Source organism: Mustela lutreola, chromosome 15 (genome assembly GCF_030435805.1).
Source record: "Mustela lutreola isolate mMusLut2 chromosome 15, mMusLut2.pri, whole genome shotgun sequence".
Taxonomy (NCBI): domain Eukaryota; kingdom Metazoa; phylum Chordata; class Mammalia; order Carnivora; family Mustelidae; genus Mustela; species Mustela lutreola.
Genome location: NC_081304.1, coordinates 44,475,067 through 44,502,588, shown reverse-complemented (window position 1 = coordinate 44,502,588; position 27,522 = coordinate 44,475,067). Strand labels below are relative to the sequence as shown.

The following is a 27,522-nucleotide window of genomic DNA, read 5'->3' as shown; positions in this document are numbered from 1 at the left end:
GCCTGCTTCCTTCTCTCTCTCTCTCTCTCTGCCTGCCTCTCTGCCTACTTGTGATCTCTCTCTGTCAAATAAATAAATAAAATCTTAAAAAAAAAATGTACTGGAACCTGACCATAAGATGCTAATCCAATCATCAGAAATCTCCAAAGATCAGAATCTCCAAGCATTCAATGAAAAAAAGAGTGCAGCACTTGGCCTACTATAGATGGTATTACCATATGAATAACAGTTGGCTATCTGTCCCTACTGCACTTAAGAGACTGAGAACAAGAACACTTCAGAAGTATGACAAGGAAACAAAGGTGAGTAATTAGGTCTGAGATGGGGTAAAGACCCCTCAGAGTTCACCTCTTCTTCTGCTTTATAAAAGGCAGTATTTGGGGGCACCTGGGTGGCTCAGTGGGTTAAAGCCTCTGCCTTCAGCTCAGGTCATGATCCCAGGGTCCTGGGATTGAGCCCCGCATCATCGCATCATCGCATCATCGGGCTCTCTGCTCAGCAGGGAGCCTGCTTCCTCTTTTCTCTGCCTGCCTCTCTGCCTACTTGTCGATCTCTGCCTGTCAAATAAATAAATAAAATCTTAAAAAAAAAAAAAAAAAAGGCAGTATTTGGATCATCAGATTTACTGGTCAGTAAGTGTAACTCCAGAAGAAACTGTCACCCTTCTGGTTGGAGGCCATTGTGACGGGAGCACTGATACGGTTTGCCTAACATCCATATTCTAGGTATCACATGCGATGCCTAGAGATGAACTGCATCTATCCAGGGTTTACAATATAACATGGAAACAAAGAGCCAGAAATCCTGGCATGTGATCCAATACTGTATGAAGGATGGTAAATTTCTCACATGTTTTAGAGCTTTAATCTAGATGACTGTAGAGCACCAGACCAAAGCAAACTTTTAAAAAAAAGGCATTATCTCTAGTTTTGCAAAATTAATGTCCTTCTTGAGGAGACCTGAGTCCAAATTACAGGAAAGGAAATTTTATAGCTGTATTACAGACTCACAGGGATTTAAAAATGGAAAGGATGAGAGGGCAACCACAGCACTGAACTCATGCTGCTCTAAATTCTGCATTTCCATGGACAAAAAAAGGAAGAGGAAAAAGGAGGTCAAGTTCTTACATGAAGACAGAGTTTCAAATTTCCATCCATTGTTTAAACATATCTGAATGACTTATTTTGTCAAGGACCTGGAATCCGGAAAGCTTTGCCCTGTCAGCAATTTTTCTAATGTGCAGCCTCAAACTAAGGATGGAATTTTCCTTCCAAAATCACTAGCTACTAGCAGTCAGAAGCAAGAGTGACCTGGGTAATAGCCAGAGCAGTTACAGCAGTGATGAATGGCATTTTCCTCTTTAGATGCAGAGACTCTGGTTTAAACTTGTGACTGCCTTTAACATGGAAACAAGCAGATGGCAAAAGTTACACTTGACCTTCTTGCTTGGCTCCTGATGTCAATTTATATGGAGATGGCTCAGAAGAAGAATAAACTTCAGTGTTCCTTCTTGGCACATTATTTTCCTAAAACCATTTTCAGTAGTCATGTTGCACACAAGTGGGACTTCATGTGTTTCTAAGGTCAGGGAGGAAGGAAAGAAGCCAACTGCTGGACTTGCTAGCTAAAAGAAATCATCTGGGTAGTTTTTCTGGTTGGAGGGGGCAGCATCACTGTTGGTAGGTACTCAACACAAAAACTTTTATGACTCTATGGCTAATCTGAAACACACGGTCTCTATGGAGTAAATGAAGATAAAATAGGAACGTATGCTTTTCTAGTGGAAAAATAAATCTATTAAAGTTGAGAACAATGGGGGAAGCATGTGTCCAAAGAAATTAAATACTGAAATGATTAAAAATTACTGTATGATCCAGTGATTCAATGCCTAGGTATATACTAAAAGGAACTGAGAAGGGGGGACTCAAAGAGATACTTGTATGTCAATATTCGTTGCCATTTTTCATGACACCCAAAAGGTGGAAACGACTCGAGTGCCCAAGAACAGACAAACAGATACACAAAATGTGGCAGATGCATGCAGTGGAATATACTCAATCATAAAAAAGGAATGAAGCTTTTGAATATGAATGCAAATCCCAGATTAAAATGCCAGAACTCAGCAATAAATTAAAGAGACAATATACAGTGACATAGCAGGTAGGGTTAAATATTACAAAACCAAACCAAGGGGTGCCTGGGTGGCTTAGTCACCGGGCACCTGCCTTCGGCTCAGGTCATGATCGCAGAGCCTTGGGGTCAAGCCCCATATTGGGCTCCCTGTTTGGCAGGGAGTCTGCTTTTCCCTCTCCTTCTGCTCCTCCCCCCAACTCATGCTCTCTCTTTTACTCTCTCAAATAAATAAGACCTTAAAAAAAAAAAAAGGCAAAACAAAAAGCTAAGCTAACTGATGAGATGGAAAAGTCATACGATCACCAGTAGAAGCTGAAAAGTCATATGATAAATTTCTATATCCATTTTCTGACAAACATGCTTAGTGAACCAAGGTCGCAGGTCTAATTCCTTAACAGATACAAAATCCAGAAAACAAGTAAACATCACAATTCGTGTCTCTTTGCTTAGTTTGTTGGCATTAGTGCCCAGCACACAGAAGGCACTCACTCAGTATTTACCGAGTGAGTGAATGAACAAATATATTAATTAGAGTCACTGTCATAAAATCAAGAACAAATTCTCTGCAGGGGGCACATGGAGGGCTCAGTCTGTTAAGCCTCTGCCTTCAGCTCAGGTCAGCATCCAAGCTCCTGGGATGAAAGTCCATATTGGGCTCCCTACTGAGTGCTCCCCCTGCTTGTGTGCTCCCCTTCTTAGGCTCGCTTGCTGTCTCTTTCTCGCTGTCAAATAAATAAATAAAACCTTAAGAAAAAAAAAAAAAGAACAAATTGCCTGAGATCCCTACTTATTTAACACTGAAATATTACTCAGAAAGAGCATTTCTAAAACTTTTTATCTCAGGTCCCTTCATATCCCTGGAAATTACTGAATGCCGCAAAGAGATTTTGTTTTTGTGGATTGTATCTACTGATATATATACCATATTGGAAATTAATGCTGAGAAATTTAAAAACCATTTATCTATTAATCTATTTAAAAATAACAATAAGCTCTTTATGCGTTAACATAAATAACATATTTTTATGAAAAATAACTCTATTGGGCACCTGGGTGACTCAGTCATTAAGCGTCTGTTTTCGGCTTGGGTCATGATCCCAGCATCCTGGGATCGAGCCCTGCATCAGGCTTCCGTCTCAGTGGGGAGTCTGCTTCTCCCTCTCCCTCTGCTGCTCCCCTGCTTGTGTTCTTGCTCTCTCTCTCAAATAAGTAAAATCTTCAAACAAAAAACTCTACCCAAACAAAACAAATTTCTTGAAAACAGTGTCACTGCTTCTATGCCTTTGCAATGATCTTCGGTGTATACTGTAATAGAGGCCAGCTGGACTCGCACGTATGCTTCTGTACTGACTCTGCTGTGATACGTTGTTATGGTTGAAAAATATGATGAGAATCGGGCTTCACACAGATAAGTAGTTAGAAAAGAAATATTTTAATACCTTTTTCAGGTGCTCGCTGATAATCCTCCTTGAAACAACATCAAACCTTGAAAAGTGGTGGCTTCTTAATGATTAGCTGCAATGTGGAACCTAAAATCTTTTTTTTTTTTAAGATTTTTAAATTTATTTGACAGACAGAGAGCACCAGTAGGCAGAGAGTCAGGCAGAGAGAGAGAGAGGAGGAAGCAGGCTCCCAGCCGAAGCAGAGAGCCCGATGCGGGACTTGATCCCAGGACTCCGGGATCACGACCAGAGCTGAAGGCAGCGGCTTAACCCAATGAGCCATCCAGGTGCCCCTGGAACCTAAAATCTTAATGAACTTCTCACACCATTCTACTTTAAAAGCCCTTGGTCAGCTGTGCTTTCATCAAGGATGCATAAAGCACGAAGAGCACTGCTCTCATATTAACAATGAGAAAAAAAATAAATGGAAAAATCTTAACTCTTCTTGAACCCATCAGAACTGAAGGCAACCAAATATCCTACAATCCAAGGAAGGCCAGGCTCCCCACGGACAAATGGGGACACCCATGGGCCACCTCCTATGTGGCAGAGATGTTCAAGGAGCCAGAAAGGCATTAACTGCAATTTCTCACAGATTACCAGGGGCCACTTACTACTCGCACTGAGCCCCACCACCTCCAAGTCAGCACAACAGATGAAGAACCCAAGGCTCAGAGAAGCTAATTAACTTGTCCAAAGTCACACCCAGTGGCACAGTCAAAACTTAAATTCAAAAGGTTTTTCACTTGACCCAGGCTGTCATCCCATGTTACATCAGTGACAACATCCAATCCCCCCAACGCTTAGAGAATTCAAAGGAAATGCTCACTCCTTCACTGTACACAGAGGAGAGAGAAGACAGCTGTTTGAATTCCTTATGGGTTGTCTTCAAATCACAGATTTTTAGAAGACAAGTGGCGAGGGGTTCCAATACTCAGCAGCCAAGTCACTCTGCCAAAACGTGCTGTGGAGGATCCTGTGCAGTAAATGGGACACAGCATGGTGCTAAGACCGGCCCAGTCTCTCTACAAGTCTTTGCCTCGACTACAGTCAGTAGCTCTACAAACAGGCCAAACTTAACACTCACTCAGAGTTAACCTCAAGTAAATGCAAATCAACCTTGACCTCTGCACCGGATGTCAGAAATCCTGGTTGGGGAGCCTCGATCAAAACCAGGGACTCCATTCCCCTACAAAAGGCTGCAGGCAAAGCACAGAGCCCTAAAAACTCTCACAACCTGACTCCAGCACTGCCCCACTGGGTGGTCATGGTGCTTCCCTCCCAGGTCATTCTAAGGTCTTAGCAATTTCCAAAGGTTAATGTCTTCTGTGGACATTTTGAAAAAATACAATTCAAAAAAAATGTAAAAGAAACAAAAAACACCTAACCATTCTCAGTCACTATTGGAAAAACTTGAGCGTGTGCTTTAAAAGCTCAATTGCTTTAGAATTAGTATCTTTCAGCAGGAGGAAGTGAGTGCCATGCCCCCTCCCCTTCCTTTTCAAACTATTTATAGTCCCTTTAATAGTAATGCCATTTATTTTATTCCATTTACGGGCTTCATTTTCCTCCCAAAGAGAGGATGAGAGAGAATAAATTTGAAGTGATGAAGGAGAAAAATTCAAACCATCCTGCAAGAGAACTAACAAGTACAAATTATGCCCCACGTAACGAAGATCAATGTTATGCTGTGAACTGCCACCATTTACCTAGTGCAAGCTCTTGGGGAGCACAGCTATTTTCATTCTAATGCCTGAATTAGATGAAAAGCTAATTTTGAGGGTGAAAAGCAAAAAACACTTTCTCCTTGGAAGGCAAGATGCTTTCCTGATTTAGTTAATAAATCTTATGATCTCTCCATGAAAAGAGAAGGCAAGTATGATTAGTCCCCTTTTCTGAGAAAATGGAGACACGGAAAATTTAAGAAACATGGCCCTGGACAGATACCAAGGACAGGAAGAAATTCTTTGTTTTCTGGGGCTGGCATTTGATACCAAAATGACGATAAGGAAGAGAAGAGTAAGTCTCTCAAAGTATGCCACATGGCTCTGAACCCATCCTGTTCAACCGTTTCCTCTACAATGTGAATGAAGACAGAAGGCATGCCTGCAAGTCTGCTAATGATAAAACGGGGAGGTCATCAAGACTCCAAAAGGCCTCAACTGGCTAGGACAATCAAGCAGAACTAGCAAGAAGAAATGGGGTGTGTGGCAGGGGGTGGGGGGAGGACATAAAGTCCAGTACTTGATCTCAAAAGAATCTCTTAAACAAACAGAGGAGGGAAAAGTTGAAAAGTAGTTCATACGAAAAAAGACCTGGGGCAGATGTTGCAAACTGTTGGCACACACGTGTTTTGTTTGGCCTTCGCAGTATTTGTGGAAGACACTAAGCCAACATCTAAAAATCTGAAGAGTCACATAAAAATCCGGATTTCCGGCTTCTCTTGAAAAACTGATAGATCTGGCATCTCCGGGTCTGCACTGAGGCCTGACCACAGTCGGTCTGAACTGGGCTGTAGCTGTCTCCTTTTAGAAAGGGCATTCACTCGCCCACAGGATACACGTGGATGCACACTGGCCTACTGAAGCCATTTAGGTTACTTTCTTAGCTCTGTGGGCATCTGTCTGCAACTTTTGACCTGGGGGTTTCGGAGAACTGCCAACTCGACTGTCAGCAGAAGCTAACAGCGGGACACAGCTGCCAGAAACTGCACCCAGTCTGAGGTGATGGGAGAACAGTGTTTAAACCAGTGGTTCTTAACTTCTGAGGAGTCATGGATTCCTTAAAGAATTAAAAAAAAATCAATGAGTACTTTCTCAAGAAATTAATCTATTCATACAAAAATGAGTAATCAATTTCAGGAATTATAATAATGAATTTCAGTCCCCCTGAGCCCCCAGTTCCCACATTCACAGCACCAGTGCAGAAAAAGGAGGTTGAGGCATCCCACTATGTGTCCACACAGCATGTCTACTCCTGGCTAGGAACCCCATTTTAAGAATGATGCTGACAAAAAAAAAAAGAATATTGCTGACAAACTGCAAGGCAACTGAGATGATAAAGGGTCTGGAAATAAGATCACAGAGCTGAAGAAAGAATGGTTACCCTAGGAAAAGGAACACTAAGAAAGGAACATGATATCCATTTAAAATTTTAGAAACTATAATAAGGAAAAGGGATTAGGCTTGCACCGGTCCAGCTGGCACAACTAAGAGCAATGAGAAGTTACAATGAGGTCTATTTTACTATTTCAGTTCAGTCTAAGAAAGAAGTTTCTTACAATTAAAGCTGTTCAAAACTGGAAAAGACTGAGACTGCCCTGTAGAACAAAACGGTAGCTGCCCATCACCATGAGTGTCCAAGCAGAAGCAGGCCAGTGAATTGTCAGGGATGTCACAGAAAGGATTCCTGAACTGAGTGCAAGATTGTACTATGGATACCTAAAGCTTCTTACAATCAGATTCTGGTGAGCTGGGCTGGAGATGGCAATTAATAGTTTCTTCCCCTCCCAAACCTTAGTCTTGCTCTAATGCAACAGTAACATGGCAGCCAAGCTCTACTCCAGAGACAGAAGCCCAGGGGCTGATCCTTCTGGTGTTTCTCAGTGAGCATACTGGGAATTGGTCAAGCTCTGGCCACTCTTGAGATTTCACATGCCAACCTTTTCTTTTTCCAAGCCGCTCCTCTATTCACCTCTTTCTACCCGAGGTCAAGCTGTCTGTTTTAATTCTCAGGAAGCTGCATACAGTTGACAGCATATCAGATCGTGTATTAGTTGAATTGACTCATCTTATCCACGAAGTTTGAAACATGTGGGCATTTAATTAAAGCTTTTGCCTGATGACTTCAGCAGAAGAAAATGAGGAGAATTCTGTGCCGTATTAACTTTGTATGAGCATCACAGTCTGGTTAGAAGAGGTCACAGACTAAACCAGGACCAGTTCAAGTCTGCCACGTAGGAGGTGGTAAACAATCAAAGGTCTTCACAATGTGGAACTGAGTGCGAACCATGCAGCTGGTATTTCAGAAATCTCAGAAATCAAAGAAAGTGCCTTACTGTGTCTTCAATTTCTAAGTCACTGCCTCTTCAGAAATAGTTTTGTAGCGAGAACCACTGCTTTTCTAAAAAAATTTTGCTAAAAATATCTTTTAAGACACTGTGAAGGGGAAGTAAACATTTCCCCCTTCTTTAGAGATTAAAAAGCACATCAGTTCCGGTCAAACACGATCAAGATGAAATTTCCTTTGGTCCATAATACTGCCCTCCTCCCGAGTGTTCCTCAGAAGCTTCGGAAACAAGTTCTGAAAGCAGACTTTTCCCTCTATTCCAGGGAAGAGGGAAATCTGGGGCCTCTTGACCTATAAAACTCAGTATTTTGGAACATCCATAACTCTCCCAAGTCTGTGCCAGTCAAGTCAGAGTCTCTCTTCAGCAAACCACCAGCCAGCCAGAGCTGGACAGCAAGACTTTTACCCCTATGAGTTGACAAGGATGGGACCCAAATGCTCCTTGGGAAAAAAAAAAAAAAGTCTCGCCATCAGCTTGCATTACAAACTGCTGGAAAAGACAGATGGAGGGGATGACAGGAAAAGCAATTATTTCTTCTGGGCTTCCTTTCTGTCTGGATTCTAAGGAGACGAACACAAAATTCCACCACAGATTGAAATGCTATCTAAACATTCTTGAAAATGTGGTCTTGCTCTCTGAAATACAACCCGCCCCTGCGGCAGCAACCTGTAACCTATTAATATGGGAAGGTGGGGAAGGCCAACATTCCCACCGGCTGTCCCATCTGGGGCCCGACTCTCTACTACAGGGGGTTTGTGACCACAGGTTCAAACACAAACAACTAAATAAAAGATACAGGATCGACAGAGCATGACCCAACAGAAAAATCCTGATGAATCATTCACATTATTTTCCCATTCTTGGAATTTGAAAAACCTGAGATTCCTGTAAAGTATTTTTTCCTGAGCCACTCTAAGAAGAGGCTGAATCACACGAAATAGTTGGGTTATTTCAAATGGTAGTCACTGGGGACTAGTCACACACAAATCAGGCTCTCAACAGCTTTGTGGGGACACACATTGATCAAAATGATGTTTTATGGTAAAGGGCTTTTGTTTCTTTGCAATAAATAAATAGTCTCATAGAGACCAAATATTCAATACAGTTGAATAAAACGTTACTGGTCTGGACATAAAGCCTATGTGTTGAAAGAAATACAGAGATGAGAAGATTCGATTCTTGCCTCAAGGAACTTATAAACTAGTCAAGGAGACAAGAAGTGTTCACTAGTAAGTCAAAGGAGACCATGGAAGTCAAATGGAAAGTACAGGCACAGGCCTGGGAGCTTGTGGGCAGAAAGCACATACATCTAGCTGAGGGATAGCAGGATAAATTTGCTCATCTGCAGAACGAGAAGTGTGGACCAAATGAGTTCCAATTCCCTTCTAGGTCTAAAATTCTGATCCTTTTGTATGTTCAGGTGAGCTAAACAGAAAATTTCATGGAGGATTTGAGAGGGCCCTTAGGTAAGATTTTGAGATGAAGTTACTAGAAGAAGAAGAGGAGAGAGATAATTTCAGGCAGAAAGAGGTCCATGGGTTCAGAAAGCACAGGGTGTGCTTGTAGAGCACGGAGTCTTCTATATGGATGGATCTCAGCAGGATGCAAAACTGGAAAGGCAGATTGAGGCCTTGAAGGCCAAGCAAAGAAACTTGGATTAAATTCGATAGACAGAGGCCACTGAGGTTTCTGAAGAGGTAGATGACAGGGCCAGACATACAGAAGGAAGGCTCAAGGGCGGAAGGAGGCTGGAGCATTTGCAGGTAACCTTGTTACTCTTTATTCCCTCCCAGCGCCCCATGTACACAGGCCACCCCTGTGAAGTGGTACTTCATGGGAGAAACCTAAATGACCAAAACAAAGCAATAAGAACTAAGAACCATGCAGGAACCAGGAAATCGGATCAGCTATAGGAAACTAATATGTCCATACAAAAATACTGATGATAACAACAAGGAAGAAGGTAGATACTTACAAAGAGGCCAATGGAAGATGATTATTAGGAGGAAAAGAAAGTAGCAAAATGGAGGAGAAACAGAGGCAACGATAAAACTAAAAATGTAAAAGGAAGAAAAAGAGACTGGTAACACTGGTCAGCTACTAGCGGAAGAAACACGAGTATGAATGATCAGCACATTTATTCGTAGATGACACCTCCCACCTCCCGCCCCCAATTTGGGTAGCACAACGTATATCTGAAGAAATGGGCTGCACTGCAAGTCGAAGAGGACAAAAACACAGAACTGGAGTTACTACAGAGGCACACAGCGACCTGACTGAGTCAGTACTGAAGAGGGAAGAGCAGACACAGCATGAGAAGACTACAAAGGCGTGCTCAGAACCTTTATTATGACAGCAAGTTTTGAAATATGATGCCTAAACAGAACAGAATCCAAATAAAAAGGAAAATGGCTGATAGATAACATCTGCCCCCCGGTCGTTAACGGAGCCCTCCACCCCATACACTCCCTTCCCACCTTCATTCCCTTGCAACAGCCCTTCTTAGCTAGATCCAAAAAGAACTATAAAACTTGGAAGTGAATACATGTCTGACACAGAGGAGAAAGACAAGGCAACTCTGGTTTTCTCACACGGGCTCGCACGGCCTTAGCCTGGGTGAGCTGTACTACCATAGGCTCCTGCTTGCACAGGCAGTGAGTGAGAGCTCGCTGCTGGTCTGGGCAGTCTACCTCCAGGATTAGTGGGACAAGTCAGGCACATTTCCTGCTGCGTATGGACACATCCCTAAGAAAGTGCTCTCTACAAGCAGGCAGATCAACATTTTGGTTGCTTGTTTGCCGGGTCATGAAGAAATCAGAAGAGAATGATTAATATGGAGGAATAAGTTACTTACTTGCCTGCCATCCTGCCCCACATTTGTTTGACCTCTTACAACAGTTCGAATATTGTCATCCAGTCTCCTAGGAAAAAGTTAAAGGATAAGAATGATTAAAACAACCTCCATTCTAAAGTGACCAAAAGATAAAAAGGTGACAGCGTACCCACCCACTTCCGCAGGTTGTACCTCCTTGTCCAGAAAACCAGACAGGTTAAAATGATCTAACCGAAGACCGAGGCCTTAGACCATAGCTAAGGCAGCAACAGTAATGTAAGAAGCCAAGTACAGTACAGACTGATGAGTAGTCCTTGTTTTTTAAAAAACGCTATTCTTGCTTAATATTCAGAGCTGTCCAAATGGGCCAGTGTAAGGTTTAATATTTTTCAATAGCAAAACCCAGGAATGACGATGTTGCTGAAACTTAATGGGAACAAGTCAGAGAATTTGAAGTACCCTCCGCAAAACCCTCAGTTACTTCCTCAGGAGCCAGAGTGCTACATGAGATCCATGATGCACCCTCTGGGCCCTAACTGTGCAAGCTGTGTAGGATGTGCGTCTGTGACCTCTGGCTCTAATAGCGACCATTTAGTGGTCCCTCAATCAGAGAAATTTACATCAGTCAATTTCATTTTTCATGTAAAGAATCTTTTAAAGGGATATCGAGAGAAAGCCAAAAATAACCAGTTTGCAGTGATTTTTGGAACATTAGGGAATTCCCATTTTCTGTGCAAATCCTGGACATATTAGCAGTCTCTACCAGAATTGTTATAGCTGAAATCCACCAAAACAATGAGAGATGCCCAACTAAACAATACATTCATGGCAAAGGTCTTCACTGAAAGACCCAAAGCTTGTAAGGAAAAAAGGAATCATCTCCTGGATTGAAAATGAAGGCTTCTCCTCATCAAAAATCAAACAAAACAAAACCAAACAACTACATTTGCCCTAATGACATTAACCATTACAGTATTAATTACAGTGAACAGACACTGAGCAGCTGCCATATGTCACAACTGGAAATCCAGATGTGGGCAAACCAGAACCAGGCTACTGGGGAGGAAAGACACTTGTCTAAGTCTGACAAGCACATTCGAGATTAATCACATTTAATCTTGGGCCACCACAAATACCAACCAGCAGATCTGACTATCCTGTTAGCTAGTATATGGCCACAGAATACATGTATATGCCCATCCTTGTATCTAAGCCTTGGGAGAACAAAAAAAGGTAAATCTGCTAAGGAAATAAAACCATTAAAACTACAATAGAGGGGCGCCTGGGTGGCTCAGTGGGTTGAGCCGCTGCCTTCGGCTCGGGTCATGGTCTTGGGGTCCTGGGATCGAGTCCCGCATCGGGCTCTCTGCTCAGCAGGGAGCCTGCTTCCCTCTCTCGCTCTCTCTCTGCCTGCCTCTCCATCTACTTGTGATTTCTCTCTGTCAAATAAATAAATAAAATCTTAAAAAAAAAAAAAAATAAAAATAAAAAAAAAAATAAAACTACAATAGAGGGGCTCAGGGTTAAAGCCTCTGCCTTCGGCTCAGGTCATGATCCCAGGGTCCTGGAATCGAGCCCCGCATATTGGGCTCTCTGCTCAGCAGGGAGCCTGCTTCCTCCTCTCTCTCTGCCTGCCTCTCTGCCTACTTGTGATCTCTGTCTGTCAAATAAATAAATAAAATCTTTAAAAAATAACTGTCATCAACAGCAAACTTGAGATTTCAGTTTTCTAACAGATAAGTGTGATCCAGAACATGATTAACTAAATTAACAGCATGCTTTTCAGTAATTATTAATAATCATATGGGGTTACTTACCTTATTTTCAGTCTAATTTTGTTCACAACTTCATCTATGTTTGCCAGAGACTATAATAAAGAAGGAAAATGACAGCTATTATTTCACTTTCTAGATCCTTTTATATGGAAATGATAAGCTATCAAAGCTATTTATAACATCTCAAAACATTTAATCATAGTGTGATACAATTTTATTTTAAAAAAGTAATGGGGGGGGTGCCTGGGTGGCTCAGTGGGTTAAAGCCTCTGCCTTCGGCTCAGGCCATGATCCCAGAGTCCTGGGATCGAGCTCCACATTGGGCTCTCTGCTCAGGGGGGAGCCTGCTTCCCTTTCTCTCTCTCTCTCTGCCTGCCTCTCTGCCTACTGTGATCTCTGTCAAATGGATAAATAAAATATTTTAAAAAAAGAAATAAAAAAATAAAAATAAAAAAGTAATAGGGGTGCCTCGGTGGCTCAGTGGGTTAGGCATCCAACACTTGATTTTTTTGACTCAGGTCATGATCTCAGTGAGATCTAGCCCCACCATGGGCTCTGCACTCAGGGAAGAGTCTGCTTAAGATTCATTCATTCTCTATCTCTCTCTCTCTCTCTCTCCCCCCTCCCCTCTCTCCCCATCTGCCACTCACCCAGCTCTATAAATAAATAAATAAATAAATAAATAAAATCTTAAAAAAAAAAAAAAAGTATAGCAGTTGTTGGCAACTATTGCAAATTCCAGCTTGGTATCTGTTTTTGTAAATACAGTTTTATTGGAACATAGTCATGTCCACTCATTTACCTATTATCCACAGCTGCCTTTGAGCTACAAGTGTGAAGCTGAAATAGCTGCAACACAAACAGAATGGGTTGGGGCGCCTGGGTGGCTCAGTAGTTAAGCAACCGCCTTCAGCTCCAAATTGTACAACTCTACTTATACAGTTCAAAAATAAATGAGAGTATTCTCTCATGTTAGAAGCCAGCAGGACAGTAGTTATCTCTGAAGAAGGTAGTTACTGTGATGAGGTAAGAGGGGCCATCTAAAGACAAGGGCATCAGGGTGGCACAGTCGGTTAAGTGTCATAAGATCAAGCCCCAGGGTGGGTACCATGCTCAACAGGGAATCTCCTTGACATTCTCTGAGATTCTTTCCCTCTGCCCCCCAACACTCTCTAAAGTAAATAAATCTTTTTAAAAATAATATGTTGTATTAATGTCTTCTTTCTTTTTATTTATTTGTTTCAGAGAAAGAGCATGACCAAGCAGGAAGAGGGGCAGAGGGAGAGGGGAAGCAGGCTCCCCACAGAACATGGAGCCCAACGCAGGGCTGGATCTCCCAACCAGGAGATCATGACCTGAGCAGAAACTAAGAGGTAGATGCCTAACTGACCGAGGTACCCAGGTACCCCCCCCCTTTTTTTTTTAAGATTTTATTTATCTGAGAGAGAGAGAGAACAAGCAAGAGAGTGAGAGGGCACAGGAGCAAGGGGTGGGGGAGAGGGAGAGGGAATCTCAAGCAGACTCCTAGCTGGGAACAGAGCCCACGCAGGGCTCGATCCCAGGACCATGAGATCATGACCTGAGCCAAAATTAAGAGTAGGATGCTCAACTGAGTGAGCCACCCAGGCACCCCTAATATCTTATTTCTTGACCTGAATGGTGGTTACATGGTTGTAATCATTCTGTGAAAATTCATCAAATTATATACTTAAGATGTATGTATGCATCTATATTATACTGTATTTTGATGAATAAATCTATTTTTTTCTGAGTTTGTAGGTTCATCAGAAAAAATGCCTGGAAAGATAAATATTAGTAGCTTTATAATCTAAATCTACATAGTAGCTGTAAACTATGAAATCAGTAGCAATAGCTGTATCTAAGAAAAGGATTTAATTTTTTTCTTCTTTTTGCCTATAAGTACTTACTAATTGCTCTACACTGGCTATCCACTGCTACCGTAATTATAATAAAGTTATTTCTATCTTAAAGACAATGACGAAACAATGGGACTACTTCCAACCTTAAGCCAGCAGAAAACGTGAGGAAATGGTGCCCCCTAGTGGAATATAGTACAATTACAGAGCACCTTTTTTTTTTTTTAAGATTTTATTTATTTATTTGACAGAGAGAGATCACAAGTAGGCAGAGAGGCAGGCAGAGAGAGAGAGAGAGAGGAGGAAGCAGGCTCCCTGCTGAGCAGAGAGCCCAGTGTGGGACTCGATCCCAGGACCCTGAGATCATGACCCGAGCCAAAGGCAGCGGCTTAACCCACTGAGCCACCCAGGCGCCCCAATAGAGCACCATTTTAACTCAAGTTGTCAAAATGTAAATTTTAGAACTCTTTCCCTTTCCCCCAACAGATATTTTACCTGAAAAGGAATCGGGGGTAATGCAGGAATTGTGTTTATAAATTGCTACCAGCAACCCCTCTGGTGGCAGGAGGGGGCCAGGAGCCTGCCAAGAACCAGGTCACAATGTTTGAGATGTCAGACCAGGCCATTTACATCTTGTCTGTTCTGACAAAGGCAATGGTTGCTTAGAATTTTCAGAAATCTAGACCGAGGTGATGATAAATCTCAGAGAAGAGAAGTTATTTTAACTGATGAATCCCCTGTCCAGTCACTCTGAAACCAGCCTGGGTATAAGTCACCACCATGGTAAAAGGAGCTGAGTTTGTTGAGGATCTAGATTTGGCCCAGCTCTGCCACTACAAACCTGCTCAATGTACAGAGGGCAAGCTGTTCAGCCTCTCTGAATTTATACTTCCTCATGTATAAATTGGACACAACAGTTCCTACCCTGACTATCTCTGCTGGAACCCATTCCCTTAAAAACATTTTCTTGTTTTTGGTATTTAAAAAGAACTATTTTAAAAATGTTAACATTTGGAGAATCTGGGTGAAAGGCAGCCATGAATTCATTGTACTATTCTTGTATATTTTCTGAGAATGGATAATTATACCAAAATTTTAAAACAGTAATCTAGGGACACCTGGGTGGTTCAGTCGTTTAAGTGTCTGCCTTTGGCTCAGATCATGATCTTGGGGGTCCTGGGATCCAGATCCATGCCAAGCTCCTTGCTTAGTGGGAAGTCGGCTTCTCCCTCTCCCTTTGACCCTCTCTACCACTGGTACTCTCTCTCTCGCTCTCCCTGTTTCAAATAAATAAATAAAATATTTTTTAAAAATTGTAATGTATTTGAAATTGGTAAAACATGGACATGACCAAAAATGGCAATAGAACAAGTGAAGAAATAGTGAAAATCAAGGCTTCCTCTTCCCCTGTCCTGCCTGTCTCCCCCAGTTCTGCAGAGAGGCAAGGGCTCTGAGATGGTTTCTTTTGTACCTTCCCAGAAACAATCTATGTATTTAAAGATTATCCATAACTTACATCCCCTGCTTTACGTAATGCGCAGTGTCTTGCATCATACTTTTTTCACTTAACAATGTAAGTTGGAGGTCATTCCGCAGCAGTAAATATTGCTTTGGGTGGTAGAGTAACCAATTCTTTTTTTTTTTTTTTTAAGATTTTATTTATTTATTTGACAGAGATCACAAGTAGGCAGAGAGGCAGGCAGAAAGAGAAGAGGAAGCAGGGCTCGATTCCAGGACCCTGGGATCATGACCTGAGCCGAAGGCGGAGGCTTTAACCCACTGAGCCACCCAGGCGCCCCAAGTAACCAATTCTTAATTAATACTCCTTAAACACGAAGGTCTTGCTTAAGCCATGACAGTTTTTCTAAGGAGAATAATTCAATGTATGCCTTCAGATATTCAACTGCATTTAAGGGAGCATTTATGGCCTAAATGGCCATAGTAGAAAAATCAAAATAAATCAGGCCACATTTACTCGAGGGACTTTTATGTCACTACAGACACAGGGCAGGGAGGCTCTGGAACAAAGAATCCAGATCGGTGACCCTGGCTGCAGGTGATATATCCCCTCTTTGAGAATCACCCTTCTAGTGTAGGTATAATGCAGTTATACAGTTTTATCATTTAAAAATGTTTTAATTATTGAAAAGTATTCCCTGATTTTTTTTTTTTTAAGATTTTATTTATTTGACACAGAGAGTGAGCACAAGCAGGGGAAGCAGCAAGCAGAGGAAGAGGGAGAAGCAGGCTCCCCGCTGAACAGGGACCTGATGCGGGGCTCAATTCCAGGACCCTGAGATCATGACCTGAGCCAAAGGCAGAGGCTTAACCAACTGAGCCAACCAGGCTCCCCTGGAAGTCTTTTTGAATCTAAAAGCAATTCTTGGGGCGCCTGGGTGGCTCGGTGGGTTGAGCCGCTGCCTTCGGCTCGGGTCATGATCTCAGGGTCCTGGGATCGAGTCCCGCGTCGGGCTCTCTGCTCGGCAGGGAGCTTGCTTCCTCCTCTCTCTCTGTCTGCCTCTCTGCCGGCTTGTGATCTCTCTCTGTCAAATAAATAAATAAAATCTTTAAAAAATAAAAAAAATAAAAATAATAAAAGCAATTCTTGCTGATTACAGAATATACAGACTCCCCCTCCCCGCCCCTCCATTAGAAAATAATCAATCACCATTAGCATCTTGGTATATTGCTTTCTACAGTTCCTTCTAAGCAAATATGTAGCTTAAAAACAAATTAAACTGGGATGATAAACAATCTGACATGTTATTGTTTTCACTTAACAACATAACACCTAGAGCACTTTGGGGGGGGGGGGTCATTAAAAATTTTTTAGATATAGCTTCACATTGAAGAGGAAAATTACCCAGAGCAGGCCCAGGCCAGGAGGCCCCAGAAGATGGAAAGTTACTAACAATAAGCTAGAGATCACCAGAAGCCCTACTGGGAGCAAGAAATAACCAGTCGCTTCTGCTTCTATAAACAGGCTTCCTGCCACAGGCTCCTTGACTACGGTTCCCACTTAAAGCAGTCCCTACTCCCCCAGTTTAAACCCACCCACAAGCCGGCAGCTTTGGAACCTAACTGCCTTCAGTCCCTATAAAAGCCCTATAACCCCATCGCTGGGGGCCCAGAACTTCAAGCATGAGCTCATCTGGGTCCGCCGGCCTAAAATAAATCCGAGTTCTCCTACTTCTCCAAAAGTCACTTGGTCTCTCACAGGTCTGATTATTTTTTTGCAACAACATGACTCTTCTTTCAAAGTTCTTGGTTATATTAGTTTTATATTCATTTTTAATAGATTTTATCTAGATTCCCCTAATCAAACCTCTAATGAAAACATGACAGGGTGCCTGGGTGGCTCAGTGGGTTAAGCCGCTGCCTTCGGCTCAGGTCATGATCTCAGGGTCCTGGAATCGAGTCCCGCATGGGGCTCTCTGCTCGGCGGGGAGCCTGCTTCCTCCTCTCTCTCTCTCTGCCTGCCTCTCCAACTACTTGTGATTTCTCTCTGTCAAATAAATAAATAAAATCTTTAAAAAAAAAAAAAAAAGAAAAGAAAACATGACAAATGATTACTTTGTTTTCTTCTAGGACACTAGAAGAGTTTCCCAGATTATTGCTAGCAAACCTGGCTACTCTTCAGAACTACCCAGAGAGCCCTGATAAAGAGAGAAAACGGAGTTCCTCCTACTTGGACCTAGGGAGTTAGAAACATCCAGGGATCTCCCTGCCTCCCCGAACATACCTCCAGGCAACCACAGACTTCCAAGTTACTGCTGTTCAAAAGAACTCACACACACATCCTCCTCCTCCTTTAGGTGACACTAAATTTATTCTTGATATACTGACATCTACTTTAAATATGCTAAACTTATGATTCAGAAGAATTTGCTGCAGGGCCCTGACTTGGGTGGCTTTTGCCCAAGATCTAGCAAGAGATTTCTAGAATTTCTAACAAGAATTTCTAAAAGAAATTCTAAATCATGCCACTATTTTCTGCTACCTTTCCATTAAGGTCCATGGGACTCTGGGTTGAACAATATATTACTAAATGAAAATCCAGGATTGGGGAAATAAAGGTAACCTTGTGTCATAAATGTTCTTAGTTTGCTATAAGAAACTGCACTACAGGGCACCTGGGTGGCTCACTGGGTTAAGCGGTTAAGCATCTGCCTTTAGCTAAGGTCCTAATTGGGATTAGTCCTGTCTGGCATTGGACTCCTTGCTTGGCAGGGAGCCTGTTTCTTCCTCTCCCTCTGTCGCTCCCTGGCTTGTGCTCTCATGCTCTGTCAAATAAATAAATAAAATCTTTTAAAAAAAAGAAAAAAAAACCCTCACTACACATTATCATGTATGAGGAGGCATAATCAGACAAGACATATAACTGCATATGTGTTCTCATAAACATGCAGAGCTACCTTCAATAATTTAAAATAAAATACATATAAAAACATACCAGGAAAAAGTAAGAACCTGGCGGTTTCCTGAACAATTTGCAAATATATTTTGGCTTTGATGAGTCAGCCTTCTTGACAGGGTGGAGCAGATGACATTTTCACGGCTAAAACTGCTGTTTTTATACCAGTTGTTCCCAAATTTCTATCTCCAGCTAATTCCTAGAATTCCTTTCACAGAAAACAATGAGCTCTAAAGGCTATCTGTGAAATCTCAAAGACAATTACAGGGAATCATACCATTTCTCCAACTTCATTTTGAAAAATTAACATGTCCATTAGAAAAAGTTCAGGAAGGATATACGCCAAGGGGTGCCTGGGTGGCTCAGTGGGTTAGAGCCTCCGCCTTCGGCTTGGGTCGTGATCCCAGGGTCTGGGGATTGAGCCTGGTCGGGCTCTCTGCTCGGTGGGGAGCCTGTTTCCCTTCCTCTCTCTCTCTCTCTCTCTCTGCCTGCCTCTCTGCCTACTTGTGTTCTCTGTCTGTCAAATAAATAAAGGATATATGCCAAAATACTAACAATTATGGGGATTATGATCTCCAGACTCAGATATTCCAAGTACATATTTCTACCTGGATGGCCCCAAAATGCTCAAAACTTAGCTCACTCTTACAGCCTACTCCTACCCTATTTACCACTGAAGCTTACTTTTCCTCCTTAGGCCCAATTTTAGGTAAAGGTGTCAACATCTACCCAGTCTGCAGGCTGGAAATCAAAGCTCAAAATCCTTCATTTGGTGCATAACGTGCAGCTGAAATGCCATTTCTTCTGTGAAGTCTTTCTGGATCCCTCAGACTTAGTAAGTAAGTGCTCTGTTTTCACAGTACACTACATGCTTCTTTCATAGCAACGCTACCACATTTAAGCTGAGTATTCTTTCTCCCTCTGGTCTTCCTAGTTCTCATCCCAAAAAAGCATGTTGGGGGTACCTGGGTGGCTCAGTAGTTAAGTGTCTGCCTTCAGCTCAGGTCATGACCCCGGGGTCCTGGGACTGAATCCCGAGTTGGGCTCCCTGCTCAGCGGGGTGTCTGCTTCTCCCTCTACCCTTCCTTCTGCTTGTGATCTCTCTTTCTCTCTCTCTCAAAGAAATAAATAAAACCTAAAAAAAAAAATACCCCAAAACAAAAAAAAAACAAGCATGTTAACAAGGCGGTGAATACATCACTATTAAATGTTTAGAATGGTGTCTGGTACGCTCAATAAATGTTAATTATTATTAGAGTGGTCGCAGAACTTAGGACTCTTCTGAGAGCAAGCAACAAGTAATAATAGCTATACAAACAAGTCGTTGCAGAGTCATAATAACTTACTGCTAATCTGCCAATGGTGTAACTAGTACCCATCAAGGTAGACTGGAAGCCCTATGTTGGTAAGAGCCACATCTATCCTGTTTATCCTCCAGCCCCCAATTTCCTAGAGAGTGAGACAGAAGAGCTGTTTTTCGATTTGAGGAAATTTTAGGTTATAAGTCCTTTCAACCACCAAACTCTGACTTTTGACTCCCTAACAGCTTTCCAGTCTTGCTCTCTCCATCCCCGTGTTCACTCAGATTCTCCTGGTCCCTCTTAAGTGATCCATCACAGCAGTCTACTAACTGGTCTCCCTGCCTTCCAGGTCTGCCTTCCCCCAGTTCATCCTCCCCACTGCGGCCAGGTGGGATTTTGAAAATGTGACACTCTGATCCAGTAATGACCCTGATGAGAGTCCCTGAATGAACACCCCTGCCTAGTCACAGTCTCTGGTGTAGGGTGTGCACATCCCCAAGAGGTTCGCAATAATGCTTATTAGAGTGTGAAGAGACAAACATTAAAACCTCTGTTTTTATTATGTATATGACAAACACTACTAAAACCTCATTTATTTAAGATTGGTACTAGAATATGTGCATAAGATTTCGAGGGTATCCAAGCTTAAAATTTAGTTCAGTGAAAATGAGTTGTGTGGAATGAATTCTACCATGAGGTGTGTGGTATCCAAAAGAATGCAGTCTGCAAGGCCAAAGAACAAAGTTCCTTCAGGTTCCTGGCTCTGCCAACCCCTTTAGCCCCCACTTCCTAGAAGGCCACGCTCCCTGTGCATGCTCTGTGTTTCTCATGTCTGAGTCTGCCCTGTGCTTAGAAGGACCTTCTTTCCCTATCATCCTGGAAGATTTGCCTGGTGGTTTACGCTGCCTCATTGTGTTTTGTCAGACTGCCACAAACCTGGCCACTTTATAGGTATCAAGTGTCACTTTATAGGTTAAGTACCTCACACACAGAGACCTTCCCCGACCACCCATCTCAAGGAGCCCCTCCCCAGGCGGTCATGTTCTATCACTGTGCCTGCTTTTATCACAACATCAACGATGGTTTTCTTATATATGTATTTGTTGATCTGTTTATTTTTTTCCTTACACTACACTCCATAAGACCAGAAACTTGCCTATCACATTTACCATTTCTCCCCAGTTTCTAAACAGCGCCTGGCGCTTAGTAGACACTTAAAAAATGTCTCTTAAGTGAAGGAATGACTCCTTTAAGATTTGGTGGAAGGGCTCCCTCCTCTCTGAGGTTTTGATCTTCTGAAGAATTGTTTCCCTGTTCCTCACTAAACCATTGCATAACTCTCTTCCAGTATTCACCAATGTCTCCCCCGAACCTTGATCACATACAATTCAAGGGAGCATGGATTAGGCATCATTCATTTTTGTGTCCCCAGCACCTAGCACAAGTTGACCAATAATACCTGACAGGTGCCCACTGAACCACTAAACATTTGCTGAATTCATAAATGAAAAACCAAGAACTCTAGCTGGTCTCCCAACTCTTTTTTTTTTTTTTTTTTTTTAAAAAAAGGAGGCTCCACAAGCCCAAAGTGGGGCTTGAACTCAGGACCCTATGATCAGGGACACCTGGGTGGTTTAGTCGGTTAAGCGACTGTCTTAGGCTCAGGCATGATGCCAGGGTGCTGGGATCCAGTCCCGCATGGGGCTCTTTGCTCAGCGGGGAGCCTACTTCTCTCTCTGCCTCTGCCTGCCACTCTGCTTGTGCTCTCTCTGACAAATAAATAATAAAATAAAATAAAATGGACCCTAAGATTGGAGGCTTAACCAACTGAGCCATCAAGGTGTCCCCCAGCTTTGCTGTTTCTACTTCTGATCTACTTCTCACCAACATACCCATAAACCAATTTTGTAAGAAAAACCCATCTGGCAAGTCACAGGCAAGTCACCTAACACAACAAAGTAAACAGTAAAGTCTGAAAATTTACCTCTCGTAACAGGAGTGAAAGTAGCATTATGATTCCTGGGTTATCCTGCCCTCTTCATCCCACTCTTCCCCATTAGTTTCAAAAATCCTTTCTACTTCCCAGTATACTATGAATGTGGGGGTACTCTTACAAGCTAAAGGTGTAATTTCTTTTTTTTTTTTTTTTTTTTTTAAAGATTTTATTTGTTTATTTGACAGACAGAGATCACAAGTAGGCAGAGGGGCAGGCAGAGAGAGAGGGAAGCAGGCTCCCTGCTGAGCAGAGAGCCTGACGCGGGACTCGATCCCAGGACCCTGAGATCATGACCTGAGCCGAAGGCAGCGGCTTAACCCACTGAGCCACCCAGGCGCCCTAAAGGTGTAATTTCTAATAATATGCTCACAAGACAAAGAATTCCACTCTCACACAACAGTATTTTGTATTAAGATACCTCCCACCCTTAATCCATTACAGTGGGGTTTGATTTGAATTTACCTCTCACTTGTTGATCAAGTCTCCTTAGATTATGTAGTATAACACACCAATCATAACACTAACAATGAGATAGAAACCACTGGCATGAAGGAAACACTATACTTACTTGTTCCGTTGGGAACAGGGTATTGATATACTCCACGGCATTGAAATCTGCTCGATCTAGAGGATCCTGGCTTGGAAATACCTACAAAAAGACAGGGGATTTAAAATAACTGTCATTTTTCTGTCTTGTTTCATGTGTTATTTCTTTCCTTCCTATTAAATGGTAAATTCTTTGAAGGCAAAAAAATAAAAGAACAACAACAACAACAAAAAATATCTTTTTCATCTTACAAGGCCTAACGCACAATTGCTCAGTAAAATTATCTGTTAAAGTAAATCTTCAATTTTCACAAACATCTGTAATTTTAACATCTTGGTGCCACTAACAGAATGTGCGACTATGGCAAGTTCCACAGATATCAACAAAATCCCATGGACAAGGAAAAATAAATGGGCATTGTCCACTATCAGATTAAATCAGCTGATGACATGATTGTACTAAGGAAGCCTTGAGAAAAGACTTATGCACTATGTCTCTGGGAAGGCTCAGCATTAGAATTCACTACGAATCAAAGCAATTTTTAGGCTCAGACAGGGTCAGGAAAATGGAGCTTGCCTTTGGGAACTGTCCAGCCCTTTAACAGAAGAAAGAATACTGCCTTCTGAAAAATAATTCCCTTCAAAAGCTACAACTTGAAGAATATATAACAAGCAGTCGAGGGGCACCTCGGTGACTCAGCCGGGTAAACGTCTGCCTTTGGCTCAGGTCATGATGCCAGTGTCCTGGGATGGAGCCCTGCATCTCCCTCTGACTGCTGCTCCCCCTGCTTGTGCACACACTCTCTCTCTCTCTTTGACAAATAAATAAAATAAAAATCTTAAAAAAAAAAAAAAAAAAGAAAGAAAGCAGTCGTGTGTGTGATCACCTGAATACCAAATTTCACCAGTTCAAGATAGTCATTCTGAAAACCAATTCTTTTCTGATGTCTCTTATTAGATAAACTTATGCCAGAACCCAGTCTTATTAAGAAAGAGCAAAAATGTGCTCTTCTAAAATTCTTGCCAAATGGTAACTGACTGAATTGTTTGTTTATTCTACTAGAACCCACTAGAGAAAATGAAATGCATGTCTTTTTCTGTCCAGTGGAGGTGGGTGGGGAGCTGTGTCTTGAACAACTAAACCTTTGCCCAGAGGTCCGGCATCCTCAGGATGTGCCAAATGTGCTTTGTATGGCTAATCCAACCACTGCTAGAAAAACACATATCCAAAAATCTATAAATGGCACAATGCAAATAAATCAGTACAGTGACAGACCTAGAGTGTTAATGCTCAGTAAATATTAGCTATTAGTAATGATAATAGCAATGCTTTACTTCAGAAAACTTCCCAATGGTCCCTAAATGCGGCATAAACTTCCTTTACTTAAATCTTATCCCCTACACCACTACCTTTAAAGGAAATCCTCTCCCTTTATCAGGAGCAAAACTCTGCACAAGAGTCTAAATGACTATTTCTAATATCCTTTCAATAAACTTGAAAAGAGAATTTAATCAACCAAAAAGTCCTTGAAGGGAAGAAGGCCTCCGGGCAATATCCTTCAATCCAATCCAAATTAATCAACAGCAGGAATTCTCAACCATTTAAGTATAGTAAAGGGGTCCTTTCCCAACCGTGTCCCCTCTGCTCAGTGATCCGCTTCAGGTATTAAAGTTGCTCCTCCCCTCAATTCCGAGTCCCTCACAAAGGGTTAGACTGAGACTCGGGAGCAGCGGCACACCAACCTGGTAAATAACCCCCCCACAATCTGAGGTTGGTGTCCGTGAACTCCTTTTTTCCAGGTTCATGCTTTCAAGGGTCACGGTTTCTCTGCCCAAACAAACGAGGACGCCTTACCCTCCAAAGACAATCAAGGCCTAGAAAGGGCTCCCTCCCTCCCTTCGATTCAGAAACCCCTTCCCACCACCACCTTCCTCAAACCTTTCCCTTCCCTTCATCGCCTAGCTCCCACTTCTCCGTCCCAAGACCGCTTCCTCCACGTCCCACCCCGGGTCCCACCCCCAGACTTCCCAGTCCTCCGCTCTCCTCCCCTCAGGGGGCGGAACGCTCACCTGCTCGATGGCGAGCTGCACGTCAGGCGTGAGCTGCAGCACGGCTTCCAGCTCCTCTACGAACTCCAGCTCCTCCTCCTCCATCATCCCGCTGCCCAGCTCTCTCCTGACGCCCACCTCAACCCAGAGTCTCTCCTCCAGCCGTCACCCAAGCCCCAGAACCACAGCTCTCTCCTTGCAGCGTTCAGGAAAATCTCCTCTCTGTCAGCCAGCCGGGCACTTCCGGAAAGCTGGGCACTTCCGGAAAGCCGGGCACTTCCGGGATCCGGGGCACTGTGGGATAGCGGAGGACTGACCTCTGGTCGCCCGGAGGAGGCATTCCCATCACGTTCCGAGTCTCCCAGGGCGGACTTGTGGTCCGGCGGTCCCTGCCTGCCTTCAGCTCTCCTTAACATGATGGGGTCCCGCTTCACCTCGCCGAGGGCGCGCCCCCCACTGAAGGCCCCGGTGTTGAGGAGGGCCTGGCTGCCCTGGCAGGACCCCCAGTGAGGGTAAGCCCCAACAGCGTCGCGACGTACCGATAGCAACCCTCACAGGCCGCGAAGCCGGCGATCCTACAGCTCCCAGGGCCCTCTTGATCAGTGTCCCCCAGGTGTCCCCCTGCCACCGGGGGGAGAAATGACCCCAGCTGGTAAGTGGCGATGTGGCCAAGGTCAGTTTTCGGAGGGATAGCGTCCACTTGACAGTTAAGTTCTCCATGTGCCAAGCCTCTAGTAAGGGTTTTCTGGGGGTGTCTGCAGCTTCTCCATGGGGGGGAGGGTATGGTGGGCGTGAAGGGCTAGATTAGACAGTGCTCCGCCGCTGGGGAAATGTTTACTTTCTGAGACTCAGTATCTAGAGCCTAAGTCCCATTCCAAGACTGATAAACTGTGGGTTCATGAGCAGATCACTCCTGCTGCCCTGCTTACCCCGCAAAGATAAAAAGCGCTATGCAAATTTAAGCTAGTAATACAGGTAATATTAGGGTGTCTAGCTCTTGTGCACCGCAAAGGAAGGAGAGGCCAGATCACCCTGTGGAACCACTTTTCCTCCAGACACTTAAAACAATGAGGCGATGGCAGCCAAGGAAGAGTTGTTTTACCAGTTAAACATTGTGAAATTGCAAAATGGAAGAGTCCCTGGCCCCACTCAGCTTTTTTTCTTTCTTTCTTTTTTTTTTTTTTTTAGTTTTAGTTTTATCGAAGTCGTTTGTAGTAAAAACATGGAAGCGATTTCTAACCGTAAGGGGAGGCTTAAAAATGTTACTGGGCTGTACAATAGAATAAATAGTTTTGACTTGTGAAATCATGGTTTTGAAAGTTACTTGCAGGGAAAAATGTGCTTAATATATGCCAGAAAGTAAAATGTACATTTGAGGGGGCCCTAGGTGGCTCAGAGGGTTAAGCCTCTGCCTTCTGCTCAGGTCTTGGTCTCAGGGTCCTGGGATCCAGCCCACATCAGGCTCCCTGCTCAGTGGGGAGCTCCCTGCTCCCTCCCCACTCCCTCTCTGCCTGCCTCTCTGCCTACTTGTGATCTCTCTCTCTCTTTCTGTCAAATAAAATCTTTTAAAAAATGTACATTTGAGAAAGCAAAAATGTACAGTGTGGTCCCAGTTCATGTGTAGTTTGCACATATAAAAATGATAGCAAATAGTACTGTTCTGTGGGTGATGGCATGTACACTCTGTACATTTTCCCAAAATGTCTACAAATAAACTGTCATACTTTTGTAACACTTTTTTGAAAAGGAAAATGTAATTTTATCCACCTGTTTTGGGTCTGTATCTTTTATATGAGGGCATAATTTACATATAGTAAAATTCAGCTTCTGGTTTATAATGCCAGGAGTTTTGTTAAGTGCATATAGACATGTCACTACCACCCCAGTCAAGTCCTAGGACAGTTCTGTCATTCCTCCAAATTCCCTCATGCTCCACCCCATTGCTTGGCAACCACTGACCTGATTTCTGTCCCAACAGTTTGGCTTTTCTAGAATGTCATATAAATGGAATCATATAACATGTGGCCTTTTTGAGTCTGGCTTCTTTCACCTAGCATGAACCTGTTGCGTGTCATCCATTTTGTGCATCTATCAGTAGTTCATTCCTTCTTGCTGGGTGGTATTCTGTGTAGCTATACCACAATTTATTTATCCATTCCTTGTTTGAAGGACATTTGGGTTGTTTCCAGTTTTTGGCAATGATGAATAAAGCTGAATAAACATTTGTGCGCAGGTTTTGTATCAGCCAAAGTTTCCATTTTATTTGGGTAAATACCTAGAAGTGGGATTGCTGGATTGTATGGAAAATCTATGTTAAACTCTGTAAGAAACTGATAAACTCTTTCTCCAAAGTGGCTGTGTCATTTTTGCATTCTTACCAGTGCTGTATGAGAGTTCTGGTTGCTCATAGAGTTTGTTTGTTTGTTTGATTTGTTTTAAAATTTTTTAAATTTATTTATTTGACGTGGGGGGGGGCACAGGCAGAGGGAGAGGAAGAAATGGGCTTCTTGCTGAGCAGGGAGCCTGACGTGGGCTTGATCCCAGCATCCTGGGATCATGACCTGAGCTGAAGGCAGATGCTTACACAGACACTTAATGACGGAGCCACTCAGGCGCCCTGCTCATAGAGCTTATTTTTAACAATGAAAATAAGTAACATTTCCTAGCCCCTACTATAATGTCAGGCACCATGCTAGGGAGTCATTGTCTCTTAATCCACATGGCAATCCTGAGGTTAGAAATTAGTATCATTGCCCCATTTAGCAGATGAGAAAATGGAGATGTAATTACAATAAAAAACTTGCCTAAGCATTTCCTTGGGAATCTACAAGAACCTTCCCTTTCCCCTCTTCCAATAAGACTATTTAAGTGTGTGTTAAGCAACTACACAATACTGTATGAAATGTTTGGCCAAACAAACAAACAAACAAACAAAACAATACAAAAAAACCTTGTCTAAAGTCCTGTAGCTAACTCATCCGAACATTCATTTACTCATTCAGTAAACTCACTAAATGTATTGAATGAGTGAACGAATGTTCCTACTGTTCCTGCTGGTGATAGGCAGTAGGCTAGGTGCTGGGAATT

The 27,522-nt window shown here is 42.9% G+C and overlaps 1 protein-coding gene across 1 annotated transcript in view; it reads right to left on the bottom strand.

Annotated features, from left to right (window-relative positions):
* VPS53 (VPS53 subunit of GARP complex) overlaps positions 1-24,685 on the bottom strand; it is a 139,888-nt gene extending 115,203 nt beyond the window's left edge. The window contains exons 1-4 of the mRNA XM_059148582.1: positions 24,457-24,685; positions 22,409-22,489; positions 12,295-12,344; positions 10,499-10,565 (exon numbers count right to left, since the gene is read on the bottom strand). Coding sequence (XP_059004565.1) covers positions 10,499-10,565; positions 12,295-12,344; positions 22,409-22,489; positions 24,457-24,543 — 285 coding nt within the window. The 5' untranslated portion in view covers positions 24,544-24,685. The remainder of the gene's footprint in view (positions 1-10,498; positions 10,566-12,294; positions 12,345-22,408; positions 22,490-24,456) is intronic.
* Between the last annotated feature and the right edge of the window lie 2,837 nt (positions 24,686-27,522).